Source organism: Mobula birostris, chromosome 11, assembly GCF_030028105.1.
Source record: "Mobula birostris isolate sMobBir1 chromosome 11, sMobBir1.hap1, whole genome shotgun sequence".
NCBI classification, from domain to species: Eukaryota; Metazoa; Chordata; class Chondrichthyes; order Myliobatiformes; family Myliobatidae; genus Mobula; species Mobula birostris.
The window spans coordinates 106,387,505-106,414,926 of NC_092380.1; the positions used below are offsets into that span (position 1 = coordinate 106,387,505).

At 41.1% G+C, this 27,422-nt stretch overlaps 1 protein-coding gene across 2 annotated transcripts in view; it reads right to left on the reverse strand.

The window, feature by feature from the left end:
* Positions 1 to 25,356, reverse strand: part of LOC140205290 (uncharacterized) — a 97,420-nt gene extending 72,064 nt beyond the window's left edge. For both annotated transcript variants that reach the window (XM_072272797.1, XM_072272796.1), the window contains exon 1: positions 25,083 to 25,356. In XM_072272797.1, coding sequence (XP_072128898.1) covers positions 25,083 to 25,214 — 132 coding nt within the window. In that variant the 5' untranslated portion in view covers positions 25,215 to 25,356. The remainder of the gene's footprint in view (positions 1 to 25,082) is intronic.
* Positions 25,357 to 27,422: the final 2,066 nt, after the last annotated feature.

The following is a 27,422-nucleotide window of genomic DNA, read 5'->3' on the forward strand; positions in this document are numbered from 1 at the left end:
AAGGAGATAATAATATTGGTGATGGTTCTTTGGAAGTTACCCAGTCACCCACAGCACTGTTTTCTTGCAAAAATAGTTTCCTTTTGAAAATCATTGAAAGCAATTCTAATAAAATCCAGTTAACCTGGAAGAGTCATTTGACTCTCTCCATATGTACTGTATGAACAGCTATTTGAGGATCAATCATCTTTGCATGTGGTAATGGTCTCTGAAGCTCCAAGAAATAAATTATACCACCATAGTGGGCCAAATCTCACAATGAGTTGGGGTACAGGAAGGAGATGAGAGTTTAGTGACAGTGGCATGACAAAAACATTTCCCTCAATGTCAACAAGAGTTGGTCATTGACTTCAGAAAGGGGTCTGTGCACACAACTCTAGCAACAGTGCTGAGGTTGAGAGCTTCAAGTTCCTATGCATGAACATCAACGACGACTCCGCCTTCCGCCTGTGGACATGTAAGACAGTGTCTTTCTGTCTGCCTTCAATTTCTCTCTTTCCCGACTTAAACTTTGAAATTTTAACTCTATTCAGTCGGATCTTGTAAAGTGATAATTATAGTTTGGCTACCTTGAGAAGCACTAAAAGGAATCCCGATACAGGTCATGGTAAGCCTAAAATAACTGATAAAGCTGTAGAGGAGCCAGCCTGGGTTAATAGATTAGAGACTCAAATGAGCTCTATCATTGCTGAACTGACTCAAATAAAAGAAAGTCTTCTCCCTTTGGAGGAAAAAATTGATTCTTTGAGCTTGGATCTTAAAGAAGTAACTTGCAATGGGGCTGATATTTCTCGTCTGGAAAAGGCTCAACAACGAATTGTTGATTTGGAAGCTCGTTCTCGTCGGAACAATATTCGAATTGTTGGATTGAAAGAGAAATCAGAATCAGCTGACACATTGGACTACTTTGCTAAAATGTTTCAATCTCTATTTCCCAAGGCTTTTCCACAATTGCCCGATATTGAAATAGCTCATAGAGTTGTAACTTTGGGACAAGGTAAAAACAGACATGTTATTGTGCGTTTTCTTTGTTTTCGAGACAAAGACTGTATTACTAAACTGGCAAGAAAACAAAGACTGTTTAAATTTCAAGGTTCTGAGATTCGTTTCTTTCAAGATTTTCTGCGCGAAATTGTTCAGAAACGTTCTGGATTCGCGGCCGTAATGCGTATGGCTTTTCGAAGACAGATGCATCCCTTTCTTAAATATCCAGCTAAATTAAGGCTTTTCGCTAAAGACTCTGGGGTTCGTATTTTTGAGGATCCAGCCGATGCATTGCGTTTTATTAATTCTCTCCCTGATGAGTCTGAAGCCTGATATTTAAAAGACTTACAATTGTTTGATTGTTTCGTGATATAAGAAATGATGAGATCGGAAGAATTGAGGAGTATAGAAAGTCTTGGTATTAAGATGTACCCTTATCTTTGAAATAGACTGGTTTGGACAGTTTTAATTTTAGGATATCGTATGGGATTTGTTGGAAGACTGTAGAAACTTCAAATCATTTAGAATTTTTCTGTTTGCTACACCTATGAACTATTTGTTTTTTTTTGCTTTGTATGCTTTTGTTAAGAACTTTTAACTTACTATTCTTTTTTTACATTTTATAGATAGATGTAATATGGTAAAGATGGCGACTGTTTTCTCTTCTGAGCAAATATTTCAAGAATTTGTTTTGGACATCTTGTTTTTTTTTCTTATCTAATGTTATGAAGGTTACTTTCTAAATCGAAGGTCGTTTCTGTTATCACTTTTTTCTAATTTAATTGTAATGGGTTGTATACTCAGGCGAGGGAGACAGATTACCTTTTTTCATCTGTACCTTTTATTTAGGCAGGTGGAGTTCAGAATTGCTTCTTATGCATTCTTTGGGGCTTGTGTCGATAGATATCGACTTATTTCTGGGCTTTGTAGGTTGGGAGGGTTTTTTTCTTTTTTCTATTTTCTATTTCTATTTTTTATTCCCATTATGGAATTCCAGAGCGTACACAAATTGTTATTATTGTTGCTTATCACCGCCATTCACAACTACCTCATCCTGACATGCGTCTAATTGTTTTCTTTAGAAATAAAGTTTCATGATGTTACTTAAACAGTTAAGTGTTTTAAGTTGGAATGTCCGTGGTTGGAATGATCCTATTAAGCGTAAGAAAACATTTAAAACTATTAATCGATTTCGACCTGATATAATTTTTGCACAAGAGCCGCATGTCAGGTTATATGATAAAAATCGATTTTTTAAATTTTGGAAGGACCCGCAGGTTCACGCAAACTCTTAAAGTAAAATTAGGGGTGTTTCCATTTTTATTGATTCCGGTATTCCCTTTAATCAGGAGGATATTATATCTGATATTAACGGTAGATTTTTGATTGTTAAACGAACAATTTACAATAAGAAAATGGTTTTGGTTAATATATATGGATATATATATATGATTTGTTTAAAAGAAGAGTGAAATTACAATCACAATATAATTTATTATTAACTTATCCTATTGAAGGGTATTTGCTTAAATTAAAAAGTCAGTTTTATATTTTTGGGAATAAAAATAATAGGCTCTTAGCTTCCCAATTAAGGGCTGCTAGAGCTAAAAGACAAATTTTAAAGATTCGTAAAGATAATGGAGATATAGTAAGTAATTATGAAGACATTAATAATATTTTTCAGGATTTTTATTCCGATCTTTATAAATCTCAGTTTCCTGCGGATTCCTCCAAAATGAAGGCTTTTTTTTATATGTAAGATTAAATTTCCTCAAATTACTGCTGAAGATCAACAGACCCTTGATGCTCCAATTGTTGAGCATGAAATTCAGAAAGCTATATGGTCAATGCAATCAGGTAAAGCTCGTGGACTTGATGGTTATTCGGTAGGATTTTACAAAAAGTTTGAAAAATTACTTTCTCCGTACCTTTTCGAAATATTTCATGAAACTTTTGAGAAAGGTAATTTACCTTCTTTTTATGAAGCTTCTGTTTCTTTAATCCTTAAGAAAGATAAAAATCCTACTGAATGCTCATCTTATAGACCTATTTCGTTATTAAATGTGGATGCTAAAATTCTTTCTAAGATAATGGCTAACCGTTTGGAAAACACCTTATCTAAAATTATCTCTATGGATCAAACAGGCTTTATTAGAGGCCGTTATTCTTTTTCTAATGTTCGGAGATTGATGAATATTATATATTCACCATTATCCAAAACACCCTAATGTATTATTTCTCTGGATGCAGAAAAGGCATTTGATAGAGTTGAATGGACTTATTTGTTTAATATATTAAGAGAAATCTGGCTTTGGTAAAATTTTAATAAGTGGATTCAAATGATCTATAAGAACCCTATCGCTACCGTTATTACAAATAATCTTAGGTCTCCTTTTTTTTCCCACTTTCACGAGGTACTCAACAAGGGTGTCCATTAAGTCCTTTATTTCTTAATCTCCTACTGGAGCCTTTGGCTATAACAATTCGTGAAGCTAAAAACATTCATGGTATTTCTATAAATGGGACCATACATAAGATCTCTCTTTATGCAGATGATCTTTTGGTTTATATTTCGAATCCTGAAGAATCCATTCCCAATCTTTTGGAATTATTAAATGATTTTGGAAAATTTTCAGGATACAAATTTAATTTAAATAAAAGTGAATTGTTCCCTTTAAATGTTCCTGTTTTTATATATAATGATATTCCATTTAGAATTGTGAATTATTTTAAATATTTGGGTATTATCATTACAAAAAAAATAAAGATCAAGTAGTTCCTTTATTGGACTCTATGAAACTATTTTCTAGATGGAATCCTCTTACACTTTCTTTAATAGGTCGTATTCATGCTGTGAAAATGATTTTACCTAGATTTTTATATATTTTTCAAAATATACCTATTTTTCTAACTAAAAATTTTTTGATCAAATTGATTCTATTATTTCATCCTTTATTTGGAATAATTAAAAAAAAGTTAATAAGTTTCATTCACAAAAATCCAAAAAAGATGGTGGACTTGCACTACCTAACTTAAGATTCTATTATTGGGCTGTTAATATTCGACAACTATGTTTTTGGGTATATTAGCTCGATAAGAGCCAAAAACCAGCTTGGGTTGATTTGGAATTAAAAGCTATTAAACAATTTCATTTAACTTCATTATTAGGAGCTCCATTACCCTTACAACTTGCTAAAATTCCCAATTTAAATTTCTACCCTGTTACTAAACAGTCCTTACGGATTTGGTTTCAGTTTCACAACTCTTAATTTTAAACAATTTATATTGTCTAGCCCTGTATTTCGAAATTTGCTATTTAAACCTTCAATTACTGATCCCATTTTTCTTTTATGGAGAAATAAGGGGATCTGTTCTTTTGCAGATTTATTTAGTGATGGTCGATTGATGACTTTTGAAGAGTTAATTAGCGAATATTCTCTCTCTCATACACATTTCTTGCAATATTTTCAGCTTAGACATTTTTTACAAAAATATGTTTCTACATTTCCATATATGCAAGGATCTGATTTGTTGGATACCACTTTGAATATGAACCCTTTAGTGAGAGGTTCCATTGGTAGAATTTATAATTTATTTTTACTACAAAAAGATAACCTCTCACTAAAGATTAAACAAGATTGGGAGAGAGAACCTAATATGACGTTTGTTAACGAAGATTGGTTGCGAGTTCTGAAAACGGTTAATTCTTCGATATGTGCCAATTATTGTTTAATTCAATTTAAAATTGTTCACCATTATTTAACAAAGGAGAGGCTATCCAAAAATATAGACAATTATTGTGATAGGTGTAAATATGAAGTAGCTACTTTGTCACATATGTTCTGGTCATGTCCCTCATTGAAATAGAAACCACAGAAAACCATAGAAAAACCACAGCACAGAAACAGGCCTTTTGGCCGTTCTTGGCTGTGCCGAACCATTTTCTGCCTAGTCCCACTGACCCGCACACATAGAAACCACAGAAAAACTACAAATCTTTCTGGAAATCTTTATTTTCTACAATTTCTAAAGCTTTGAAAATTAATTTACAACCTAATACATTGACTGTTCTATTTGGAATAGTTCCGCATCATATTCAGGGTATTTCATTTTCAAGCCAACATGCAATTGCATTCATTACATTGTTGGCAAGAAGGGCTATTTTGCTGAAGTGGAAAGATACCCCTGCTCCTACACTAATTCAATGGTTTTCCCAAGTAATGTTATGTCTTAGTTTGGAAAAAATTTAGAAGTAGAACTTTTGATCCCCGATTCAATTTTGAGAGAAGGTGGGGCTCTTTTGCTAAATATTATCATTTAATTTGAATTAATTTATATGGTTTCCTTCCAACTTTATGTTATATAAATGTGATTTGGCGGTTGTTTCTTTTCCTCTTTTACTTGTTACATACACCTGTTAGGGTGCATTCTCCAGTTACCTTATAAGGTAACCGTAGCCTTCAGCCAGGAGCAGATGTCATCAGGTGGTTCCCAACCATCTTTTATACATATAGATGATTGTAAGACGTATTGCTCCGGGAGTTGGTTCCTAATGGGTTTTTTTTAAGTTAGTTGGGGTCCTCTTTTTTCCTTCTTTTTCTTATATAAAAAAATATTTTTTTTCTTTAGCATATACAAGTTTTTTTCCTTCAGCTTTATTAATTATATATATATATATATATATACACACACACACACACTAATTTATTGAACTTTTGTATTTTATAGCTGTAGGAGATTATATATCAATAAAAAGATTTTAAAAATGAAAATGAACATCAACAACCTATCCTGGTCCAACCATACTGATATCACAGCCAAGTAGACTCACCAACACCTCTACTTCCTCAGGAGGCAAAGGAAATTTGGCATGTGTGCCTGTACACTCTAATCTATTTTTTTAAATCAAAGCACCATAGAAAGCATTCTGTCAGGATAAACAACAACTTGATATGGCAACTTAGTCTGCAAGAAACTGCAGTGTTATTCATGGACACAGATCAGAATGTCACAGAAACAACCCTCCCCTCTACGGACTGTCTATACTTCCTGCTGCCTCAGTTAAGCAGCCAGCATAATCAATAACCCCACCTATTCCAGACATTCTCTCTCATCAGGAGACGATACAAGAGATTGAAAGCCCATGCCACCAGGCTCAAGAAGAACTTCTACCCCACAGCTAATCAGACTCTCGAACGACCTTCTTGTATGATAAGATAGAATCATGGTCTCACAATTTACCTCTTATTTATCATTTACCTGCATTATATTCTTTCGGTAGATTTTACATTTATTCTGCATTGTTATTGTTTTACCTTATTCTAGCTCAATACACTGTAATTGTGAGGTGTTATGAGCAGTCTGCAATACAAGATTTTCATTGCAGCTTGGTACTTGTGACAATAATAAACCAATACCACAAGACTGAGTACTTTGTCCTTGCAATTAAGAGTTTGAATAAGTATCTTTCCACAACACACCACTAACCTCCACAAAAAATTCCTCTTGGGACAAGGTTATGCAAGATTCTGCATTAGAGACACACTTTCATTTCCCTGAATGGCTGCTACTCACATTTGAACAAATCCAATTTCTCTAGTTCTCCACATAATCCCACTTATCAATATGGTCAAATATCCTTCACATCATTTCCAAGGACAACCCGTTAAAATAATCGGCTATTGGTATGTGAACTGCAGCTTTCAGCATTTAAATAACTCCATTATCATTTGCAGTTCACCCCCTCCGCAGAACCATTGCTCTCCATACAGCAACATATATCTGAAAAACTATAAATCTTCCATCCCATGAACATTTAACTCAGTTCTATTTAATCAAATGAAAGATATTATTCAATTCAGCCTGAAGCTCAATGCTTGCAATGATCTAGATACAATTTTAAAAATCACACAGAAATTGTTTACTAAAATTTTGAAGTATACACTACGTTGACAAGAATTCAAAGCATCAGCATTCTAAATTGCTCTACACTTTCTATTTAAAAAATAACATTTCAATAATACTAAGGTACTCCTCGGATGAACAGAAGAGTTAATGAAATCAGCTTCATCTTTGTTTTGCAATTCAGGTGCAAACCTCAATGGCATTTAAGACCATAAGACCACAGAAGCAGAGGCAGGCCATTCAGCCCATCGAGCCTTCTACGCCGTCATGGGCTGAACCAATTCTTCCAGACATCCCCACTCCCCTGCTTTTTCCCCATACCCCGATGCCCATTTGAATAGCGTGTTATTGTGCCAGAAAAATGGAAATAACCACATACTTTAAATTATTCTCAATTTAGGACATAGCCATATGGTATTAACAGTACTATATTTATAAAAGGTAGGGCCTTCCCCCCCCCAAGGTGGAATGTCAAATACTAAGGAGCACAGTTTAAAGGCAAAGAGAAAAATTTAAGAGGAGCTTTTGAGTCCCCCCCCCCCCCAATAAGCCATAGTGTGGCAAGCACAGGTAATGTGCTAGGGGAAGTGGTGGTCGCAGATACAACAGTGACGTTTAAGAGGCATTTAGACAGGCACAGATCATGTACGGGTAAACTGCCACTGTGTTCAACGTGAACACTGTGGACCAAATGGCTTGTTTCCATGCAATTATGTTCAATGCAGCTCAGCACTGAAACTAGTTGGATGCTATTTCTACTTGTCAGGTGTGGCAGGTGTCTCCATCATTTCAGTGCATTTGGCTGCATTTGTATTATTATGCCAGAGTAGTTTCAAGTCAAATGGTACCACTGGGGAACAGAGGGCTGACAGAATGGCAAACTTACTGCTCACATAAGAGATAATATAATGCTCCAGTTGGAATCTGAATCTAATCTTAGTTTGCATATGCAATTACATAATCTCTTTCAAATCAAATAGCAATTACATACCAATTAGAAGACCAGTTGACCTCTCAAGCTTGCCTTGCCATGCAAAAGGATCACAGGTGACCAAATTGTAACCAACAGCTTCACAATTACATCTACAGAGTAACCTTTCATAAGTGCCCCTCTCCCTCACTCACACACACACAGCTGGAAGAACAAGTGAGGCAACATTTATGGAGGGGATTCGGACCAAGACCCTTTTTTGTCTAGCACTTTATGAAGGGCCTTGATCTAAAATGTAGATTGTTTATTCCCCTCAATAGATGCTGCCTGACTTGATGTGTTCCTCCAGCACTTTGTGTGGTGTTGCTCAGGGCTTCCAGAAAGTGGAGGTGCTGCTGTGCTTTCTTCATAATAGCACATACATGTTAGACCTAGGACAGAACCTCTGAAATGATAACCCATCCTACCTCTGATCCCCTGAAAAGGTCTTCTGGTTTCCTCCTCCAGAAGTCAATAATCAACTCCTTGGTCTTGCTGATACCGAGAGGTCATTGTTTTAGCACCACTCAGCCAGATTTTCAATCTCCCTCCTATATGCTGATTCGTCACCCTCTTTGATTCAGCCAAAGCCAGTGGTGTCATTAGCAAAATTAAATATGGCTTTGCAGCTGTGCTCCAAACATTCACCCCACCTCAGAATTTTTCAAAGATTGTTCTCTCCACAGCCTTGCCAAGTATTGTGGTTGGGGGTGGGGTGGAATTTTTTAGACGAAATGAGTGATGTACTTCATTGCTCTAAAAAGCCCAACACACATTTGCCAGACAAATAGATTCCCCTCATCATTTAACAACTTTGAAATTAAGTTTTGAATGATGTAATACAATTGTAAAGTTTTTAACATGAAGGAACCTAACTTGTTGAATTGTAACTAGCCCACAATGCTAGACTATTCAAAATTGGTTCAATACCAGGCATAAATGACAGACAGCAATAACATTGATCTCTTCCTGTCCTCACTTTGAGAGGTTATGAACAATAATGAGAATAAAATCTAAAGTCTGAAGTATTAGACTGACTTGGACACATCCTTTCCAATCATTAGTCCCTTCATTATGAAAAAACTTTAAACATCTGCACTTCATATTTTGATTCAGGAAAAATAGAAAATGTTCCCAGTTTCAGCTACTTCCTTGGGTCAAGTTGAACTGCTTCATGCACATGAAAGTGTAAAATTTATTTCAAGAGCCACATAATATAATTAACCACACCAGTCAGTTGGCAGAACTTGGGAAAGTAATGCCAGCAGGTCAGAGCTTTATTTACTCTGATAGCCCTGAAAAGTGAATGCTCGACCAGTTGAAAAGTTGCCACACAAGGGTGGCCAAGGTTCAGCTGAGGCTAACCAGATCAGGGATAAGATTAATCTGGCTGGTTTGGTTTTGTCCCAAGGTCACCCACTAGTTCAGAGCCAATTTGCTGCTTGAAGTATGACCACTTGCTACACGCAGAAAATGAAAGTCCCAGCTGCTGTTGCTGGTAACCACTCTAATGGTTCCTACCTGGAACTGTTCTGGAAGACTTCATAGTCATGATATAGCACTTAACCCCACAACCTCTGCTTGAAGCCATTGGATGGGTCTGCAAACTTGATGTAGAATTTAACCCACTACTGAAATAGCTACATTTTCAGTGAGACATGAACATTTTGTAGATATTTACATTTAAAGGAGTAAAAAATATATATAGAACCCAGCAAGGTCAGAAGGCCCACAATTCTCATCTCCTGTCCAAAGATAGCAACCATCTGCCAGTAACAAACAGCCCAATAGGTGAAAAATAATCTCAGTGGGCATGAATCTAGTCACAAGAGAAATTTTGAGATTTTGAGCATAGTGTATCAAACTTCCTAGCAACACATACAAAATGCCGGATGAACTCAGCAGGTCAAGCAGCACCTGTAGAAAATAATAGATTCAACATTTTTGGGCTGATGATTCATTCCTTTCTTTAAATGTTGCCTGATCTGCTAAATTCCTCACAATACACACAATCCAGCATTTTACATGTGTTACTCTGGATTTCCAGCACCTGGATAAGCTCATGTTTATGTCAATCTTCACAACCTTAAGAGCCACACAGAGTAAATGGTACAATGCTACATTCTCCTTTGACAATGTATCAACTCAATGAATGTACAATAATTTTGAACAATAGATACAGGCATGGTTTGTGAAATAAATGCAATGGTGTAATAATTGAAGATAGAACTGCCACTGTTAAGAAAATTAAATAGCAATCACAAAATAGATCAGAAAATTGTATCTAAACCGCAAATCATTTTGCCGAAAAATCGTTGATATTTAATTTGAGAAACAACTGAAGTGCTGATGCAGGAATTGGCAATGGCTCACAGCAGTTTCAGGTTGTTACAGAGAACTTATTTATTCATTTCCTTATCTTGTGAAGTTATGTCTTGAATTTAATCTGCAGATAATCTATGATGTATGTCTAAGCAGAAGGCATTCAAGGTTTTTTCATGAAAGCCCTCTGCTAAATTTGAATACACATGCTTTCAAAAATCATCTGCTTCTGGTAAAGTTAACATAGAACAATACAGCACAGTACAGGTCCTTCAGTCCACAATGCTGTGCCGACCTTTTAAACTTCTCTAAAATTAATCTAAAGCTTCCTTCCTACGTAACTCGCCATTTTTCTATCATCCATGTGCCTATCTGAGAGTTTTTAATATGTCCCTGATGTATCTGTCTCTGCCACCATCCCTGGCAGGGTGTTCCACACACACACACACACACACTCCTCTCTTAAACGTGTTACTCTTGACAGCTGCCTTATATTTTCCTCCAAATCACCTTGAAGTTATAGCCCTTGAGATTGATGTGTGAGCTTGTGTGCATTGATAATGTACCTACCTCAATGACTACTGTCCAATAGCACTTACATCCACAGTGAAGTGTTTTGAGAGGTTGGTGTGGAACATATCAACGCCTGCCTGAGAAGCGACTTACATCCACTCTAATTTGCCTACCAGAGCCACAGGTCCACAGTAAATCCCATCTCATTGGCTCTTCACACAACCTTGGAACATCTGGACGTCAAAGATGCATACATCAGGATGCTCTTTATCGATTACAGCTCAGCATTCAATGCTATCACCCCCTCAAAACTAATCAATAACCTCCTAGACGTTGGCCTCAATACCTCCTTGCGCAATTAGATCCTCTATTTCCTTACTTGCAAAACCCCATTAGTTCAGATTGGCAACAAAATCCCCTTCATGATCTTTATCAGCACAGGTGCACCACAAGGCTGCGTGCTTAACCCTCTTCTCTATTCATTTTAAACCTATGACAGTGTGGCTATGTACAGTTCCAATGCCATTTTCAAGTTTGCTGATGACACCACTATCGCAGGCCAAATCATAGAAACACAGAAAACCTACAGCACAATATAGGCCTTTCGGCCCACAAAGTTGTGCCAAACATGTCCCTACCTTAGAAATTATTAGGCTTATCCATAGCCCTCTATTTTTCTAAACTCCATGTACCTATCCAAAGGTCTCTTAGAAGACCCTATCTGCCTCCACCACCGTTGCTGACAGCCCATTCCACGCACTCATGACTCGCTGTGTTTTTAAAAAAACACCAACTTACCCCTGACATCTCCTCTGTACCTACTCCCCAGCACCTTAAAACTGTGTCGTCTTGTGACAACCATTTCAGCCCTGGGAAGAAGTCTCTGATTATCCACACGATCAATGCCTCTCATCATCTTATACACCTCTATCAGGTCACCTCTCATTCCCCTCCGCTCCAAGGAGAAAAGGCCGAATTTACTCAACCTGTTTTCATAAGGCATGCTCCCCAATCCAGGCAACATCCTTGTAAATCTCCTCTGTACACTTTCTATGGCTTCCACATCCTTCCTGTAGTGAGGCGACCAGAACTGAGCACAGTACTCCAAGTGGGGTCTGACCAGGGTCCTATATAACTGCTCAGCTCAGCTCCTAAGTTCAATTCCACAATTAAGGAAGGCCAATACACTGTATGCCTTCTTAACCATAGAGTCAACCTGCGCAGCTGCTTGAGCGTCCTGTGGACTCGGACCCCAGATCCCTCTGATCCTCCACACTGTAAGAGTCTTACTATTAACACTATATTCTGCCATCATATTTGACCTACCAAAATGAACCACTTCAAATCAAAGGTGATGATGAATCAGCATACATGAGGGAGATTGAAAATCTGGCTGAGTGGTGCCATAACAATGACCTCTTACTTAGTGTCAGCAAGACCAAGGAGTTGATTATTAACTTCAAGAGAAGGAAACCAGAGAACCATGAACCAGATCTCATTGGAAGATCAAAGGTGGAGATGGTCAGCAACTTTAAGTTCTTCAGACGACCTGTCCTGGGCCCAGCATGCAAGTGCAATAATGAAGCAAGCATGGCAGCACTTCCATTTCCTTGGGAGTTTACGAAGATTTGGTATGACATCTAAAACTTTGACAAACTTTTGATATGTAGTGGAGAGTATATTGATTAGCTGCATCACAGCTGGTATAGAAACACCAATGCCCTTGAACAGAAAATCCTACAAAAATTAGTGGATACAGCCCAGTCCATCACAGGTAAAGCCCTCCCAACTATTGAGCAGTAACCATCATCAGGGACCCCTACCGCCCAGGTCATGCTCCCTTCTCGCTGCTGCCATCAGGATGAAGGTCCAGGAGACTGAGAACTCACATCACCAGGTTCAAAAACAATTATTACCCCTCAACCATCAGGATTTTAAACTAAAGGAGTTAACTTCACTTGCCCCCGTCATTGAAATGTTCCCATTACCGATGGACTCACTTTCAAGGACTCTGCATCTTGCATTGTTTACTTATTTATTTATCATTTCTTTTTTTGTGTGTGTATTTGCCCAGTTTTGCACACTGATTGAATGTCCAAGTTGGTGTGGCCATTTATTAATTCTGTTATATAGTTATTATTCTATGGATTTTTTAAGTATACCCACAAGAAAACAACTCTTGGGGTTGTATATGGTGACATCAATGTACTTCGATAATAACTTTACTTTTACCTTTTTATCCCTTTTGAACTTTGCTCTTCTGAACACAAGATCTGAAAGTAGTTACTGACTAGTAATTCTCACCCTCATCCCATATTATAGAAGTTATAGTCACTTTTGAAAATGGACATATTGGGCTGTTCATCTAAATAGCATTACTTAAGTATTTTAACATCACCACCATTAGTATCAAATTTGTTGCCCAGTTTCTCTTGAGAATCTCCAAACGAGCTATTAACGTGGACAATAAAGTAAACAACACATGCATGAAGCCGTCCGCCATTATTGTTGTGGTGTTGAAGGTTGCATTTAAGAAAACAATGAAATGCCGTGCTGCCGCCACCATCTGTTCCGGCACGTCATGACAGCGTTTTAAAAAATAGCTGATTACCCCGTACACACTATGCCGGCTATTAGGTGTTTTTAGATTTATTCATTCTGGAGAATGTTTCTGAAAAGCTCCGTTTTCAGGGGAGGAAAACGCGGTTTCAGTATGGATGGAAGGTCAAAATGAAGAGAAAAGGCTTCGGTTACGGATTTATCCGGTCTAGTGTGGACGTAGCCTCAGTCTATTACTGAAAGTGCTCCCTTGTTCAGCCAAGGTGGCATGTGGAGGGTGAGAAACACTGTCCAGAATTGCCAAGACTTTCTGGAGAGACCTTTGTTCTACCACAACCTCAGCATGTCCAGTTTGATTTCTATAGTAGAGCCTGCTTTCAAATCAGTTTATTCAGCCTGTTGACTATTGCTGTTAAGTTTCAAATTATTGGATAATGATTATAAAATAATTATTTATTCTTGATTTCAACTTCAATTTTACACCACAAATTCAAAGCATCACTTCTATGGCGAACCTCTAGATAAAAGGATTTCTAATTATCACCACTGTAGATGCACCAATGTCTATCCTCGGACCAAAAACATCCTCTGAAAGTTCCTGTGCAACTAAGTTTTCCTCAGAAAACTCATCAATTTTTCTCGATGCAGAGACTGCAAAGATTAAAGACTGGCTTTATTTGTCATGTACACAGTGAAATATGTTGTTTGAATCAATGATTAACAAAGCCTGCAGATGTGCTGGGGACAGCCCACAAGTGCCACCAGACTAGTGATACCAACACAGCATGCCCCAAAGCTTACTAACCCTAACGCTAACGTCTTTTTTGGAGGAAACCGAAGCACCGAGATGAAACTCATGTGGTCACTGGTTCCTTATGGTTGTTATAGCCAGCGTTGGTAATGGTGATAAGCTCCCACTACCTACCAAATTCTCCTAATGTTGTGAGTCTCAAATAACCTTGGACAACAAAGTCCCGTTCCTGGCTTTCACATGTGGCTTAGCTACTAAGTCTAGTGGAAACGTTTCTACTAAGAGAAGAGAAGGGACAAAGGCCAGTTACTAGTGACTATAAGCCAGTCGTTTTAGGCAGATGGGAGTCATCAGCCATGGCTGGCAGCTGATCTAAGAGAAGTAAAACTTTTGCTGCCTCGTGACTATACCCACTCATGGGGAAGGCTATGGGAATAAACCCAGAGGAAAAATCCAGAGCTGGAGTCCCTAAAGCAGTCCTACATGGAGTTCAATACTGACTGGCCACTCCTGTGATGCCACTGGTGCCAAACTGTATTATGAAATAATTATTTATTCTTCCGTTTCTTTGGATTCATCAACTGCATGGAGATGGAAGCTTGCTACATGGGCAACTGCTTGCTCTCTACATCATACTGTCCTGGCTTGTGTATCATGTAGTTTGCTGGGACAGAACATCCATGGCTGACCTGACCAATAGAGGGCTTCATGAGAGAACACATTCTTTACAGACAGCAGATGGAAGTAAAAGCAACACACAAAATGCTGGAGGAACTTGGTAAGTCAGGCATCTATGGAAAAGAATAAACATTCGATGTTTTAGGCTGAGACCCTTCTTCAGGAATTAACCTCCAAATTTCCAATTCCTGGGGCTATAAAGCAGTACCGTCCGGTGCTCCCAATGCGGCCTTCTAAATATTGGCGGGACCCGATGCAGGCTGGGAGACCGTTTCGCTGAACGCCTACGCTCTGTCTGCCAGAGAAAGCAGGATCTCCCAGTGGCCACACATTTTAATTCCACTTCCCATTCCCATTCTGATGTCTATCCACGGCCTCCTCCACTGTCAAGATGAAGCCACACTCAGGTTGGAGGAACAACACCTTATATTCCGTCTGGGTAGCCTCCAACCTGATGGCTTGCACATTGACTTCTCTAACTTCCATTAAAGCCCCATCACTCCTTCGTACCCCATCCCTTATTTATTTTTTATTCTCTCCTCTGTCCCTCTCACTATACCCCTTGCCCATCCTCTGGGCTTCCCCCCTCCCCCTTTCTTTCTCCCTAGGCTTCCCGTCCCATGATCCTCTCATATCCCTTTTGCCAATCAACTGTCCAGCTCTTGGCTCCATCCCTCCCCCTCCTGTCGTCTCCTATCATTTCGGATCTCCCCCTCCCCCTCTCAAATCTCTTACTATCTCTTCTTTCAGTTAGTCCTGACGAAGGGTCTCAGCCTGAAATGTCAACTGTACCTCTTCCTAGAGATGCTGCCTGGCCTGCTGCATTCACCAGCAATTTTTATGTGTGTTGCACTAACCACTATACTACTGTGCCTCCCTCATTATAGAAATCGTTCTTCACTTACATTGTGGGCAATTCATTAATCTAAAATCTAGTTATACTCAATGTTTATCTGGAGTGATGTATCAATGTGAATACTCTGCACTGTACATTAAAAAGTTGCCATTAAAGTTTCAAAAACAAGTCCATTGACAATAAATTTGCTGAGTCACATCTTTAAAGCTATCATGTTTGCAGTTCATTACAGGAATCTTAATCCTGTATTGTGTCGAACATTATGTTTTCTTACGGTGACTGGGCACTGACTATCAGCAATGTTGTGGTCCAGGACATGCTTCCTTTGAACAAAGGGTCCACTATGGACATCACTCTTGCTGGCCTACACAGCTGCTTCACAACTTTACAGTACAGACTAGGGTTAATTTACAAGTAGCACTTTGAATATTACATTGTTTCACATTGCACAGAATGTGCCAACGTGCAGAAAGAGAAGTGTGTAACAGCATCACCACCTCCAATTATGGTACCCTAGAGAGTTTGCTAAGTGTCTGATTGACACAATAATTGCCACTGAACAGAAGAATGCTGCAGTCAAGTTGGTAACAGATAACCAGATACCCTGGAAAAAGCTTGGGTTATTTTGCTGAGGAGCTGCATAGCTTCCACGTGAATTTGATTAAAAACTGCTTTCACATAATGAGCATTATCCAGTGTTCACACTGACAGATTATTTGACTTAAACAGATTAAGCATCAAGGATCATGTGTACAAATCACAGGAGTGGAAAAAGATTAGATGTTAGGCATTTTGACAACCCCACCCCCTACCCAAAAGGATAATAGAACCATTCTGTACACTGTCAACTCACGGCATCAATTAATATACTGAAAACCCAAAAAAAAACAGGCTGGGATCAGTGAAACACAAAATGCAGTTCAGCACTATGAATTATGGTCAACGTTTTGATCACCAATGTGAGCTGGAAAGGAATCTCCTAAACACCTCGCTGGCTTTTTAGCAGACTTGAGACCCAGATGGTCATTTCTTTAACTTTTACTTTCAAATACTCATTGGTTGTGCCAAGCTCCTCAGAGAACACCTTGGAAATGTGAATCTATTTCTCTATCTCAAAATAGGGCATTCACACTTTCAAAATCAGCAAACCCAAACTCACTAACACATCATCCTCACCCTCATTCTATCCTCCTGTCAAAACTTGTCCTCACCTACCACCCCACCAGCCTCCGGATCCAACACATTGTCCTCCGCAACTTCCGCCACCTTCAACAGGACCCCACCACTAAGCACATCTTTCCCTCTCTACCCCTCTCCGCTTTCCACAGGGATCTTCCCTCCGCGACTCCCTGGTCCACATGTCCCTCCCCACAGATCTCCCACCCGGTCACTTATCCTTGCAAGCGTAAGTGCTACACCTGTCCCTACACCTCCTCTCTCACCACTATTCAGGGCCCCAAACAGTCCTTCCAGGTGAGGCAACACTTCACTTGTGAGTCTGTTGGGGTTAGCTATTGCATTCAGTGCTCCCGGTGCGGCCTCTTCTACATCTGTGAGACCCGACGCAGATTGGGGGACCACTTCGTCAAGCACCTCCGCTCCGTCCGCCACAACAGACAGGATCTCCTGGTTGCCACCCACTTCAACTCTGCTTCACATTTCCATTCAGATATGTCCATACGTAGTCTCCTCTACTGCCATGAGGCCAAACTCAGGTTGGAGGAGCAACACGTCATATACCGTCTGGGTAGTCTCCAGCCCCTTGGCATGAACAATGAATTCTCCAAATTCCAGTAAATCCCTCCCCTATCCCCAGTTTCACTCTGCCCCCTCCTGCAGCTGCCTATCACCTCCCTCATGGTTCCGCCTCCTTCTACTACCCATTGTGCTTTCCCCATTCCTTCTTCACCTTTCCTGCCTATCCCCTCCCTGCTTCCCCTCCCCCACCCCTATACCTTTCCCCTTACTGGTTTTTCACCTGGCACCTACCAGCCTTCTCCTTCCCACCCTCCCCCCACCTTCTTTATAGGGCCCCTGCCCCCTCCCTCTTCAGTCCTGACGAAGGGTCTCGGCCCCAAACATTGACTGTTCGTTTCCACGGATGCTGCCCGACCTGCTGAGTTCCTCCAGTCTGTTGTGCGTGTCACTTACACATGCTTGAATCCAAGATCAAAGTACTTACAAGAAACCGCCAAAAACTGGGAATGTCAGGGATTCACTGCGAATCCTAGCCACCTTGTACAGTACCTTAAGCTGAAATGAGAAATCAACACCAGCCACCACACCAGAATACACTACAAAATTCAACAAGCATTGAAACTGGCAATGTTTCAAATGCACTTAACTGTTAATTCTGCATCCTCTATCCAGCTGAACGTGAAAAACAAGTAATACACAAAATGCTGAAGGAACTCTGCAGGCTAGGCAGCAAGCACCGATGGAAAAAGAGTAAAGTCAACGTTTTGGGCTGAGACCCTTCATCAGGACCGAGGAAAAAGATGAAGAGTCAGAGTAAGAAAGTGGGGGTTGGAAGGAAGAAACACAAAGTGTAGGTGAAATGGGGGGGGGGAGGGAGGTGAAAGAGATGCAGGGCTGGAGGAGGGGGAATCTGACAGGAAAGGACAGAAGGCCATGGAAGAAAGAAAACCTGCCTATCCAGGTTGACACATTGTTTCTGTTTGTTCCTGCCCCACTGACCTTGTTTCCACATACCTTGACTCAGTTTTATCCCCCTTGGTTCAGTCCCTTCCTACCTACATCCATGAGACTTCACATTCTCTTGATCTTTTCAAAAATTTCAAGTTCCCAGGCCCCGATGATCTTATTTTATTATAAACCCTGACTCTCACAGCTGCCTGGACTATACCTCTTCCCACCCAGTTACTTGTAAAAATGCCATCCCTTTCTCTCAATTCCTCCAACTCTGCTGCATCTGCTCTCAGGATGAGGCTTTTGATTCTGTAACTCCTCCTCCTTCAAAGAAAAGGGCTTCCCTCCTTCCACCTTCAACGCTGTCCTCAACCACAGCGCTTCCATTTTGTGCACATCTGCCCTCACCCCATCCTCTCACCACCCCAACAGGGATAGAGTTCCTATTGTTCCGACTACCACCCCACCAACCTCCGTGTTCAGCACATAATCCTCCGTAACTTCCGCCATCTCCCGCAGGATCCCACCACTAAGCACATCGTTCCCTCCCCCACCTCCACTTTCTGCAGGGATTGCTCCCTATGTGACTCCCTCGTCCATTCACCCCTCCCAGGATTTGTCCTTGCAAGCGGAACAAGTGTTACACCTGCCCCTACACTTGCTCCCTCACTAACCCAAACAGTCCTTCCAGGTGAGATGACACTTCACCTGCGAGTCTGTTGAGGTCATCTACTGTACCTGGTGCTCCCAGTGTAGCCTCCTGTTTATCAGTGAGACCTGACGTAGATATCGAGAACGCTTCGCCGCGCACCTACGCTCCGTCTGCCAGAAAAAGCAGGATCTTCAAGTGACCACCCATTTTAATTCCATTTCCCATTCCCATTCCAACTTGTCAGTCCACGGCTTCCTTCTACTGTCACAAAGAGGCCACACTCAGGATGGAGGAGCAACACCTTATATTCTGTCTGGGTAGCCTCCAACCTGATGGCATGAACATTGATCTCTGCTAACCCCTCCCGACCCCCCTTCACCATTCCCCATTCCCATTTCCCTCTCTCACCTTATCTATCACCTCTCTCTGGTGTTCCTTCCCCTTTTCTTTCTTCCATGGCCCCTGTCCTCTCCTAACAAATTTCCCTTTTCCAGCCCGATATCCCTTTCACCAATCAACTTCCCAGCTCTTTCCTTCACCCCCAACCCCAGCTTCACCTATCACCTTGTGTTTCTTCCCCTCCCCCCGTCACTTTCTTACTCTGACTCATCTTTTTTCCCCAATCCCAATGAAGGGTCTCGGCCTCAAAGGTCAAATGTATTCTTTTCCATAGATACTGCCTGGCCTGTTGAGTTCCTCCTGCGTTTTGTGTGTGTTGCTTGGATTTCTAGCTTCTGCAGATTTTCTTTTGTGAACGAACGAGTACTTCAACCTTTTTCCTTTCCTATTTTAAATTCTTAACATCAGCAGTATTCTGCTTTCATCTCACAGCAATAATCCCTACTTAATTTTAAAAAAGGGCAGCACACACATTACTTCATTTAAAACAAGTAGTGAATTCTGTTTGTTTGGTGTTGTATTTAATCCCATTCCACATAATAGGGTGCACAGTGGCCATACTATGCCATTGTAATCAAAGAAGCCAATGTAAATGTATTAGCGTGCAAACTGAAGGCTGGTTAAAACAACTGAAACTCGCCGTTAATTAAAAAGTCAAAAGGAAAACAGCTCCTTAAGAATTTCTCTTATAATTCGCAGAATATTACCAGTAAAGAAATAAGTCAGCAAATGACTGAGCAATGAAAGCTTGAGACAGAGAAGTGGAACTGTGTGGAAGAAGTGAGCCCTGTGACTCAGTGGTACATGATACTTGCCACCAAGTCAGAAGGGCGAGGATTCAAAACATTACGTCACAGAATGTGGCTTATGTCAGGCTGCTGTCTACTAGCTACAGCTCAGTGTTTAATACAATCATTCCTATAGTTCTGATTAAAAAGCTCCGAACCCGGGCCTCTATACCTCCCTCTGCAACTGGCTCATCAACTTCATCAGGAAGACCTGTGTGAATTGGAAATAGCATCTTTGCCTCGCTGATAATCAACATTGGTGCACCTCAAGGATGTGGTGCTTAGCCACTGCTCTACTCTCAACACTCTTGACTGTGTGGCTACGCACAGTTTAAATACCATCAATAAATTTGCTGACAACACTATTGTTGGTAGAATTTCAGATGGTGATGAGGTGGTGCACAGGAACAAGATAGATCAGCTAGCTGAGTGCTGTCACGGCAACAACCTTGCTTCTACTTCAGTAAGACCAAAGAACAGACTGTGGACTTCAGGAAAAGATAAGATGAGGGAACGAATGCCAGTCCTCATCAAGGGATCAAGAATGGGAAGGATTAGCAATTGCAAGTCCTTGGGTGTCAACATCTCTGAGGACCTACCCTGGGCCCAACATGCAACTCTGTGGTTACAAAGAAGGTGTGACAGCAACTACATTTTGCTGGGATTTTCAGGAGACTTGCTGTCACCAAAAATACTCGCAAATTTCGACAGATGTACTGTGGAAAGCACTCTAAATGGCAGCATCACCGTCTGGTATGGGGGTGGGGGGGGGGAGGAGAAGGCACTGCACATGATTGAATTAAGCTGATAAACTGTACGGAGTTGTAAACTCAATCTGCTCCATCATGGGCACTAGCCTTCCCAGCAGCCAGGACATCTTCAAGGAGCGATGTTTCAAAAAGGAGGCATCATTAGGGACCCATCACCCAGGACATTCCCTCTTCTCATTGCTACTATCAGGGAGGAGTTACAGGAGCTTGAAGGCACACACTGAAAGATTCAGGAATAGCTTCTTCCCCCTCTGCCATCAGATTTCTGAATGGACATTGAACCCATGACAACTACATTACAATTTTTTTCTCTCTTGGCACTACTTATCTAAATTGTACTTAATAGTACTTTTGTACTATAAATACTTACTGTAATTTACATTTCTGATTAGGTGTTGTAATGTACTGCTACCACACAACAAATTTCATGACATATACCAATGATATTAAAGCTGATTCTGGTGATGAGGGAATGCCATCAAACACCATCTTGTAATATAAACAGAGCCCTCTATCCCTTCCCCTCTCCAACCATTCGAATGACTCCCATCACCTTCCTCTCCCCCTCTAGATTTCATACACACAACCTTCCTGGTGCTTCCTTTCTGCACATCCTTCCCTTTATTCCTCTCCTAATGGATTCCATCTTCTTCAGCCCTGTTACTTGCAACTATCATCTCTCAGATTTTCCCCTCTTCCACCTATCACCCCTCACACAGATCCACTTACTGCCTCACTATTTTCACTTTTTGCACTACTTAATTTTTACACACAGTAATTTATATTACATTATACTCCCCTTGCAAAACAAACTTCATGACAGTGAGGTGGTGAGGTCTGGGCCCCAAAGCCACAGTGTCATCGAGTGGGTGTCAGGGGGCAGTCTAAAGATGATATCCGTGGGGACCCGGATTCTGCCTGTATGTGTATACACACATATTCCGCGTTACTGTATTTTTACTGATATTCTAGAGAGGCTTGTTGACTTGTATGCATCAAGCTGCAGCAGATGGGGTGGGCCCTGGGACTCTCATTACGTGATTGTGATCTTGAGTATGCTTACAGTGTGTGACTCCTGGTAATATGTCGTTGCACACTGACCCCCGTGGTAACGCTGTCTCATTTGGCTGTATTAATGAGTAATCATATACGGTTAAATGACAAACTAAGATTGAATATGTCACTGATAATAAACCTGATCTGCAGAGCTCTTGCTCCACACCTTCCCCTCACCTTTTTATACTGGTTATCTGCCTTCTTTCCTGAGGTCCTGAAGGATCCGAACCCAAAATGTTGATCGTTTTATACTTATGACAGTGTGGCTAAGCACAGCTCCAATGTCATATTTAAGTTTGCCGAGGACACTACTGTCATAGGCTGAATCAAAGATGGTAACGAATCAGCATATAGGAGGGAGACTGAAAATCTGACTGAGTTGTGCCACAGCATCTCTCTCAATGTCAGCAAGAGCAAGAAGCTGACTATTGACTTCAGGAGGAGGAAACCAGAGATCCACAAGACAGGCCTCATCGGGGGATCAGAGGTGGAGTGTCAGCAACTTTAAACTCCTCGGTGTTTTCATTTCAGAAGATCTGTGCTGGGCCCAGCACATAAGTGCAATTATGAAGAAAGCACAACAGGACTTCTACTTCCTTAAAAGTTTGTGAAAATTCAGAATGACATCTAAAAATTTGACAAACTTCTTTAGGTGGGTGTTGGAGAGCATGTTGGTTGGTTGTATTACTGGCTGGTATGGAAACACCAATGCTCTTGAACATGAAATCCTACAAAATGTAGTAGATATGACTCAGTCCATCACTGAACGTACCCACACAGAGTGCTGTTGCAGGAAAGCAGTATCCATCATCGAGGCCCAGCAGCCAGGCCATGTTCTCTTCTCGCTGCTACCATCAGGAAGAAGGTACAGGAGCCTCAAGACTCACACCATCAGGTTCAGGAACAGTTATTGTCCCTCAACCATCAGCCTCCTGAACCAGTGGGGATAACTCGCCCCCATCACTGAACTGTTGCCACAACCTATGAACTCACTTTCAAGGACCCTTCATCTCACATTCTCAATATTTATTGCATATTTTTTATTATTATTTGTCTTTGTATTTGCATTTTGTTGTCTTTTGCACATTGGTTGCTTTTCCATTCTGTTGGGTGCCGTCTTTCAGTGATTCTATTATGTTTCTTGGACTTACTGAGGCTGCAAGAAAACAAATCTCAGGGTTGTTTATGGTGACACACACGTAATAAATTCCTATAGTTCAACTTATTTTGAACTCTGTCCATTTCCCTTCACAGAGTCATATAGCTCCTTTGCGTGCTGCTCCAAATTTCCAGCATCTGCAGTTTCTTGCAACTGTCAACAGGGCAACACTGGGATCGCCTTTAATATTTATTCCTTACAGATTTTAGTTTACAGAGTCATAATTCTGTTCGTACAGAGTTACTACTAAATTTCTTGGACAATAACAATACTTCAGAAAGTATTCCATTAGCTTTAAAAGGCTTTTAGAACTATGACTGTTAAATGCAAGTTCTAAGCAGTCCAATTCACTTGATGACTAGGAACGTAGTCTGTAACACTAACAAAGTCAGTGGATATGGCCAGGATTTGAGTTGTAGAGAAAGGTCGAGTATGTTAGGACTTTTATTTCCTGAAATGTGGAAGGAGAATGAGGGGAAATTTAACAGAGGTATACAAAATTATAATGGGTACAGATCTGGTTAATGCAAGCAGGCTTTTCTCATTGTGGTTGGGTGAAAATTAAATCAGGTCATAGGTCAAGGGCGAAAGATGAAATATTTAAGGGGAACTTCTTCACTCAGAGGGTGACGCAAGTGTGGAATGAGCTACCAGTGGAAGTGGTGGATGTGGGTTCAATTGCAACATTTAAGAAAAAATTTGGATACATAAGTGGGCGGGAGAGGTATATAGTCCGAGTGCAGGTCGATAGAAACAGGCCCTTCAGCCCATCTAGCCCTACGCAGCAGCACCTCATTACAGCACAAGTAATTTAATACTGTAACAGTGATTCTACATCAAATAGAAAACTTTAAAATTTAACTAAACAAATTAAAATACCAAGAAATCCAGATCATCACGTTATTCACAGTACCCACAGACATAATTTCTTAATTAACAGCACCCTGAGATGTTCTTGGAATGTCCTTGGAAGTAGGGAGTAGTAGAAACTAGATGGGAGTAGGTATTTAAATTGTTCGGCATGGACTAGATGGGCTGAAGGACTTGCTTCCATGACTATGTATTTTTGAAATTAATTCCAGCTTCTGATTTAACAAACTTCCCCCTTACATTCCAGTAATTCATTAGGTGCTAGTTTAATTCTCACGAACCAGTAACTTGCAAACACATTTGTTTGTCAGAAACACCTTGCCTAAAAGGAAACATTACTGCATCGTTGGCTTGTATTCAAGGCAAGTTTTCACCCTCCCAGAGCTCGCCTACATGGAGACATTACAACATGAATAACATAATATAATCCTGTACATTAACGAGACGTGAGTCACGAAGCCTTTAACAGCCAGACAAAATAACAAAGGAACCACCGCAATAATACTCCACTTGGTACAATTTAACAAGCGTTTCCTTTTCTTATGGGGAAGGAAACTTAAAATATTTCTAACTCTACCCTAATTGCAGCTCACTTAACCCTGACAATTTGGCCCACCTACGTTATTCAAAACAAAAGTGAATTGGGTTTCACAATAACCAACTCAACTGCGCTAAATGAAGCTCGAGTAAATTCCCCTCTGGAGAGTTGGGCAATCATTCAGAACAAGGAACAATCACACCCACAATAAAGGGGTGGGTGGGGGGTAGCAAACACCCCCCGAAACAACAAATGAAAGGAGAAAGGGGGCAATAAACACCCTTACACAATTCGTGAAGTCAAAAGGATAAGAAGTGGGGGGTGGGGAAGAGAGCCATGGGAAATAATAAAATACAGCAACTACAAAGGTTGGATCAATCAACAACCGTCCCCAAAGCATGAAAGCGGATTAATCAGAAACCCATGGGGATATTCATGATTCTCACACCGACACCAACACACCCGGGGGGGGGGGGCGAAGGCGAATCGAAGTTCAGGCAAAGGCCAGAAGATTAATCTCAGGGCCTGGTACCTTAGGCCTCGGTACCGTCGGCGCCCTGGCTTGGTCAGAACCTGGAGACAACTCGGGGGGCCGGCGCGAAGGTCGCTACCCATCACCCGTATAGCAAGGCCTCGGATCCGGGGCCTCGATTGTCGGCCTTACCTCGATCTCGAAGTCCGGCAACGCGAAGGCGGCGCGGAACAAGGAGCAGAAGTGAGCGATGGCCGGCACCTCCCACCAGGAGCGCAGCCTCTCAGCCGAGACGCGGCCTCTCACACAGCCCGGCTGCGCCATGGTGCCGCCGCTCCCATCCGCTCCCCCGACGGGCCACCAGCAGCACCGGCCCGTAGCAGCCTCTGGGGGCCCCCCTGGGCTCCCTCCCTCCCGCCGCTCAGTGCCTCGTGCCGTCGCCAAGCGGCCGCCGTCTCCCTCTGTGACCAGCGGACGGCCCCGCCCCGCCGTCCCTACCACCTGCGCGCTGCCTCGACCGCGGGGAGAGACACTGCCGCATCCGACGTCCAGACACGAAACACACCTAGCATAACCCCACACTCAGCGCTGCATTCGAATTTGAAATAATGATGCGTTTTCCAAACTACACTTGCTATCGTGTTAATGCTTATTAAGTGAAACTGCCCGGCCTCTCAATTTTCCTTCCCCCCTCTGGAGGAGAAGTAATGGTGATGTCCCATGCGAGCCGGAAATCGACCCGTCACGATTGGAACTCCAAGCCGGCCGGCGCGATGCGCTTGGATCCAAACAATTGCGGCGGAACTAAAGTTGCAGACATTTCTCATGGATGTTCTATATCCCTGCTTATTGCAAATTCATAACGGTTGAGAACATGTGAAAATAGCAGCCTACTTTCCATTCTGCAAGACACTAAACAATGACCACCCGGAAAATAAAAGATTGATGTCGCTGTCAATCCTAGCCACTCCCGCCAAGTATAATGGTTCCACAATAGATAGTGACTTGAACCCACTCTCGGTCCAAGGGCTGCTGAAGAAGATAGCTATTACTCATCCTTAGAGATAATGTGGGCTATTTCATGTTGTTTGTGAACTATGTTTTCTTGTCGTTATGCAGAAAGTTACTTTGAAAAAGATATAAATAAGAATGTGGTGCAAAATACGGTGGGATCACTTAACTACCAATCTCATCAGCAAATATTTATGTCCTGTAACACGCACAAAATGCTGAAGGAACTCCGCAGGTCAGGCAGCATCTACGGAAAAGAGTACAGTCTACGTTTCCTGCCGAGATCCCTCAGTAGTCTTCTAATATCAGGAAGTGACTCATTTACTTCGCCCTAGTATTTACATGGTTTAGTGAGATGGTACACAATAGAGCTGGCATGAGCTTGTAGTGGTGAACATTTGGGATGAAGAATGTTTTTGGATATGCATACATTCATCCAGACAGCATATTCCATTCTGCTCCCAACTTGTAGTATCTAAGGTGTTGTGTATCTCCAGTGACAGAAGGATGAATTGTTGCACAATATCCCGCTCTTGTAGCTGCGATCTGATGCAGGTTCAATGTCAACATTTAAGATAAGTTTGGATAAGTACATGATTGAGTTGGGTATGAGCCAGGTGCAGGTTGATGGGACTAGGCAGAGTAGAAGTTCAACAGAGACTGGATCGGCCAAAGGCTCTGTTTCTGTGCTGAAGTACTCTATGACTGACTTAACTGAGTTTCTGGTCAATGGTTATCCCCAAGATGTTGACGTTCAAGGACATGGCAATCTGATTTAATATAACAGATAAGTGGTTGGACTTTTTAGCTAGTGCACAGCAAATACATTATTTACCACTTTTCAGCCTATACTTGAATGATTCTTCAATTTTTCTGCAAACAGAATGGACTGCTTCATTTCTTGACTACACAATTATGCAACAATCATTAAACACCCTGATTTTTGACATTGTGGGAGCAAAGTCGATGAGGAAGCAGTTTGAAAGCTGTTTGGCCTAGAACAGCAGCAGTTGGAGTCCCTGCATCAATATCGTAGCGTTAGGATGATTAGCATTTAACAACCAGAACTAATATAATTAGTTCTAAAAGATAACAATGCAAGAAATACAGAACTATTTGTCCAACAGCAACTCCCTCAAAGAACAATGTGATAATGACACAATAATTTGCTTTCAGATAAGACTGGGTTGAATGTTTGCCAAGACACTGGTGTAACTTCCTACTAAGAGCCCTGTGAACTCAATAAGACAAAGGGAGCCCCAGTTTAATATTTCATTGATATGTCACTAGTAAGCTGGATTGCAATTTGGGTGGGGTTTCAAGAAGATAAACAAGACTGGAGACATTATGAATTAATAGTACATGGAAAGTAATGTGGAAAAGTACAAGGTCATCTAAATTGTTAGAAAAACAGAATGACAATTTTTTAAAATGGTACAAGAGTGCAAGCCTCAAAGAAAGCTTGTCCCACTGTTAGCACTCTTTAACAGTTCACATAGAGCACTAAAGCTCAAAAGAAAA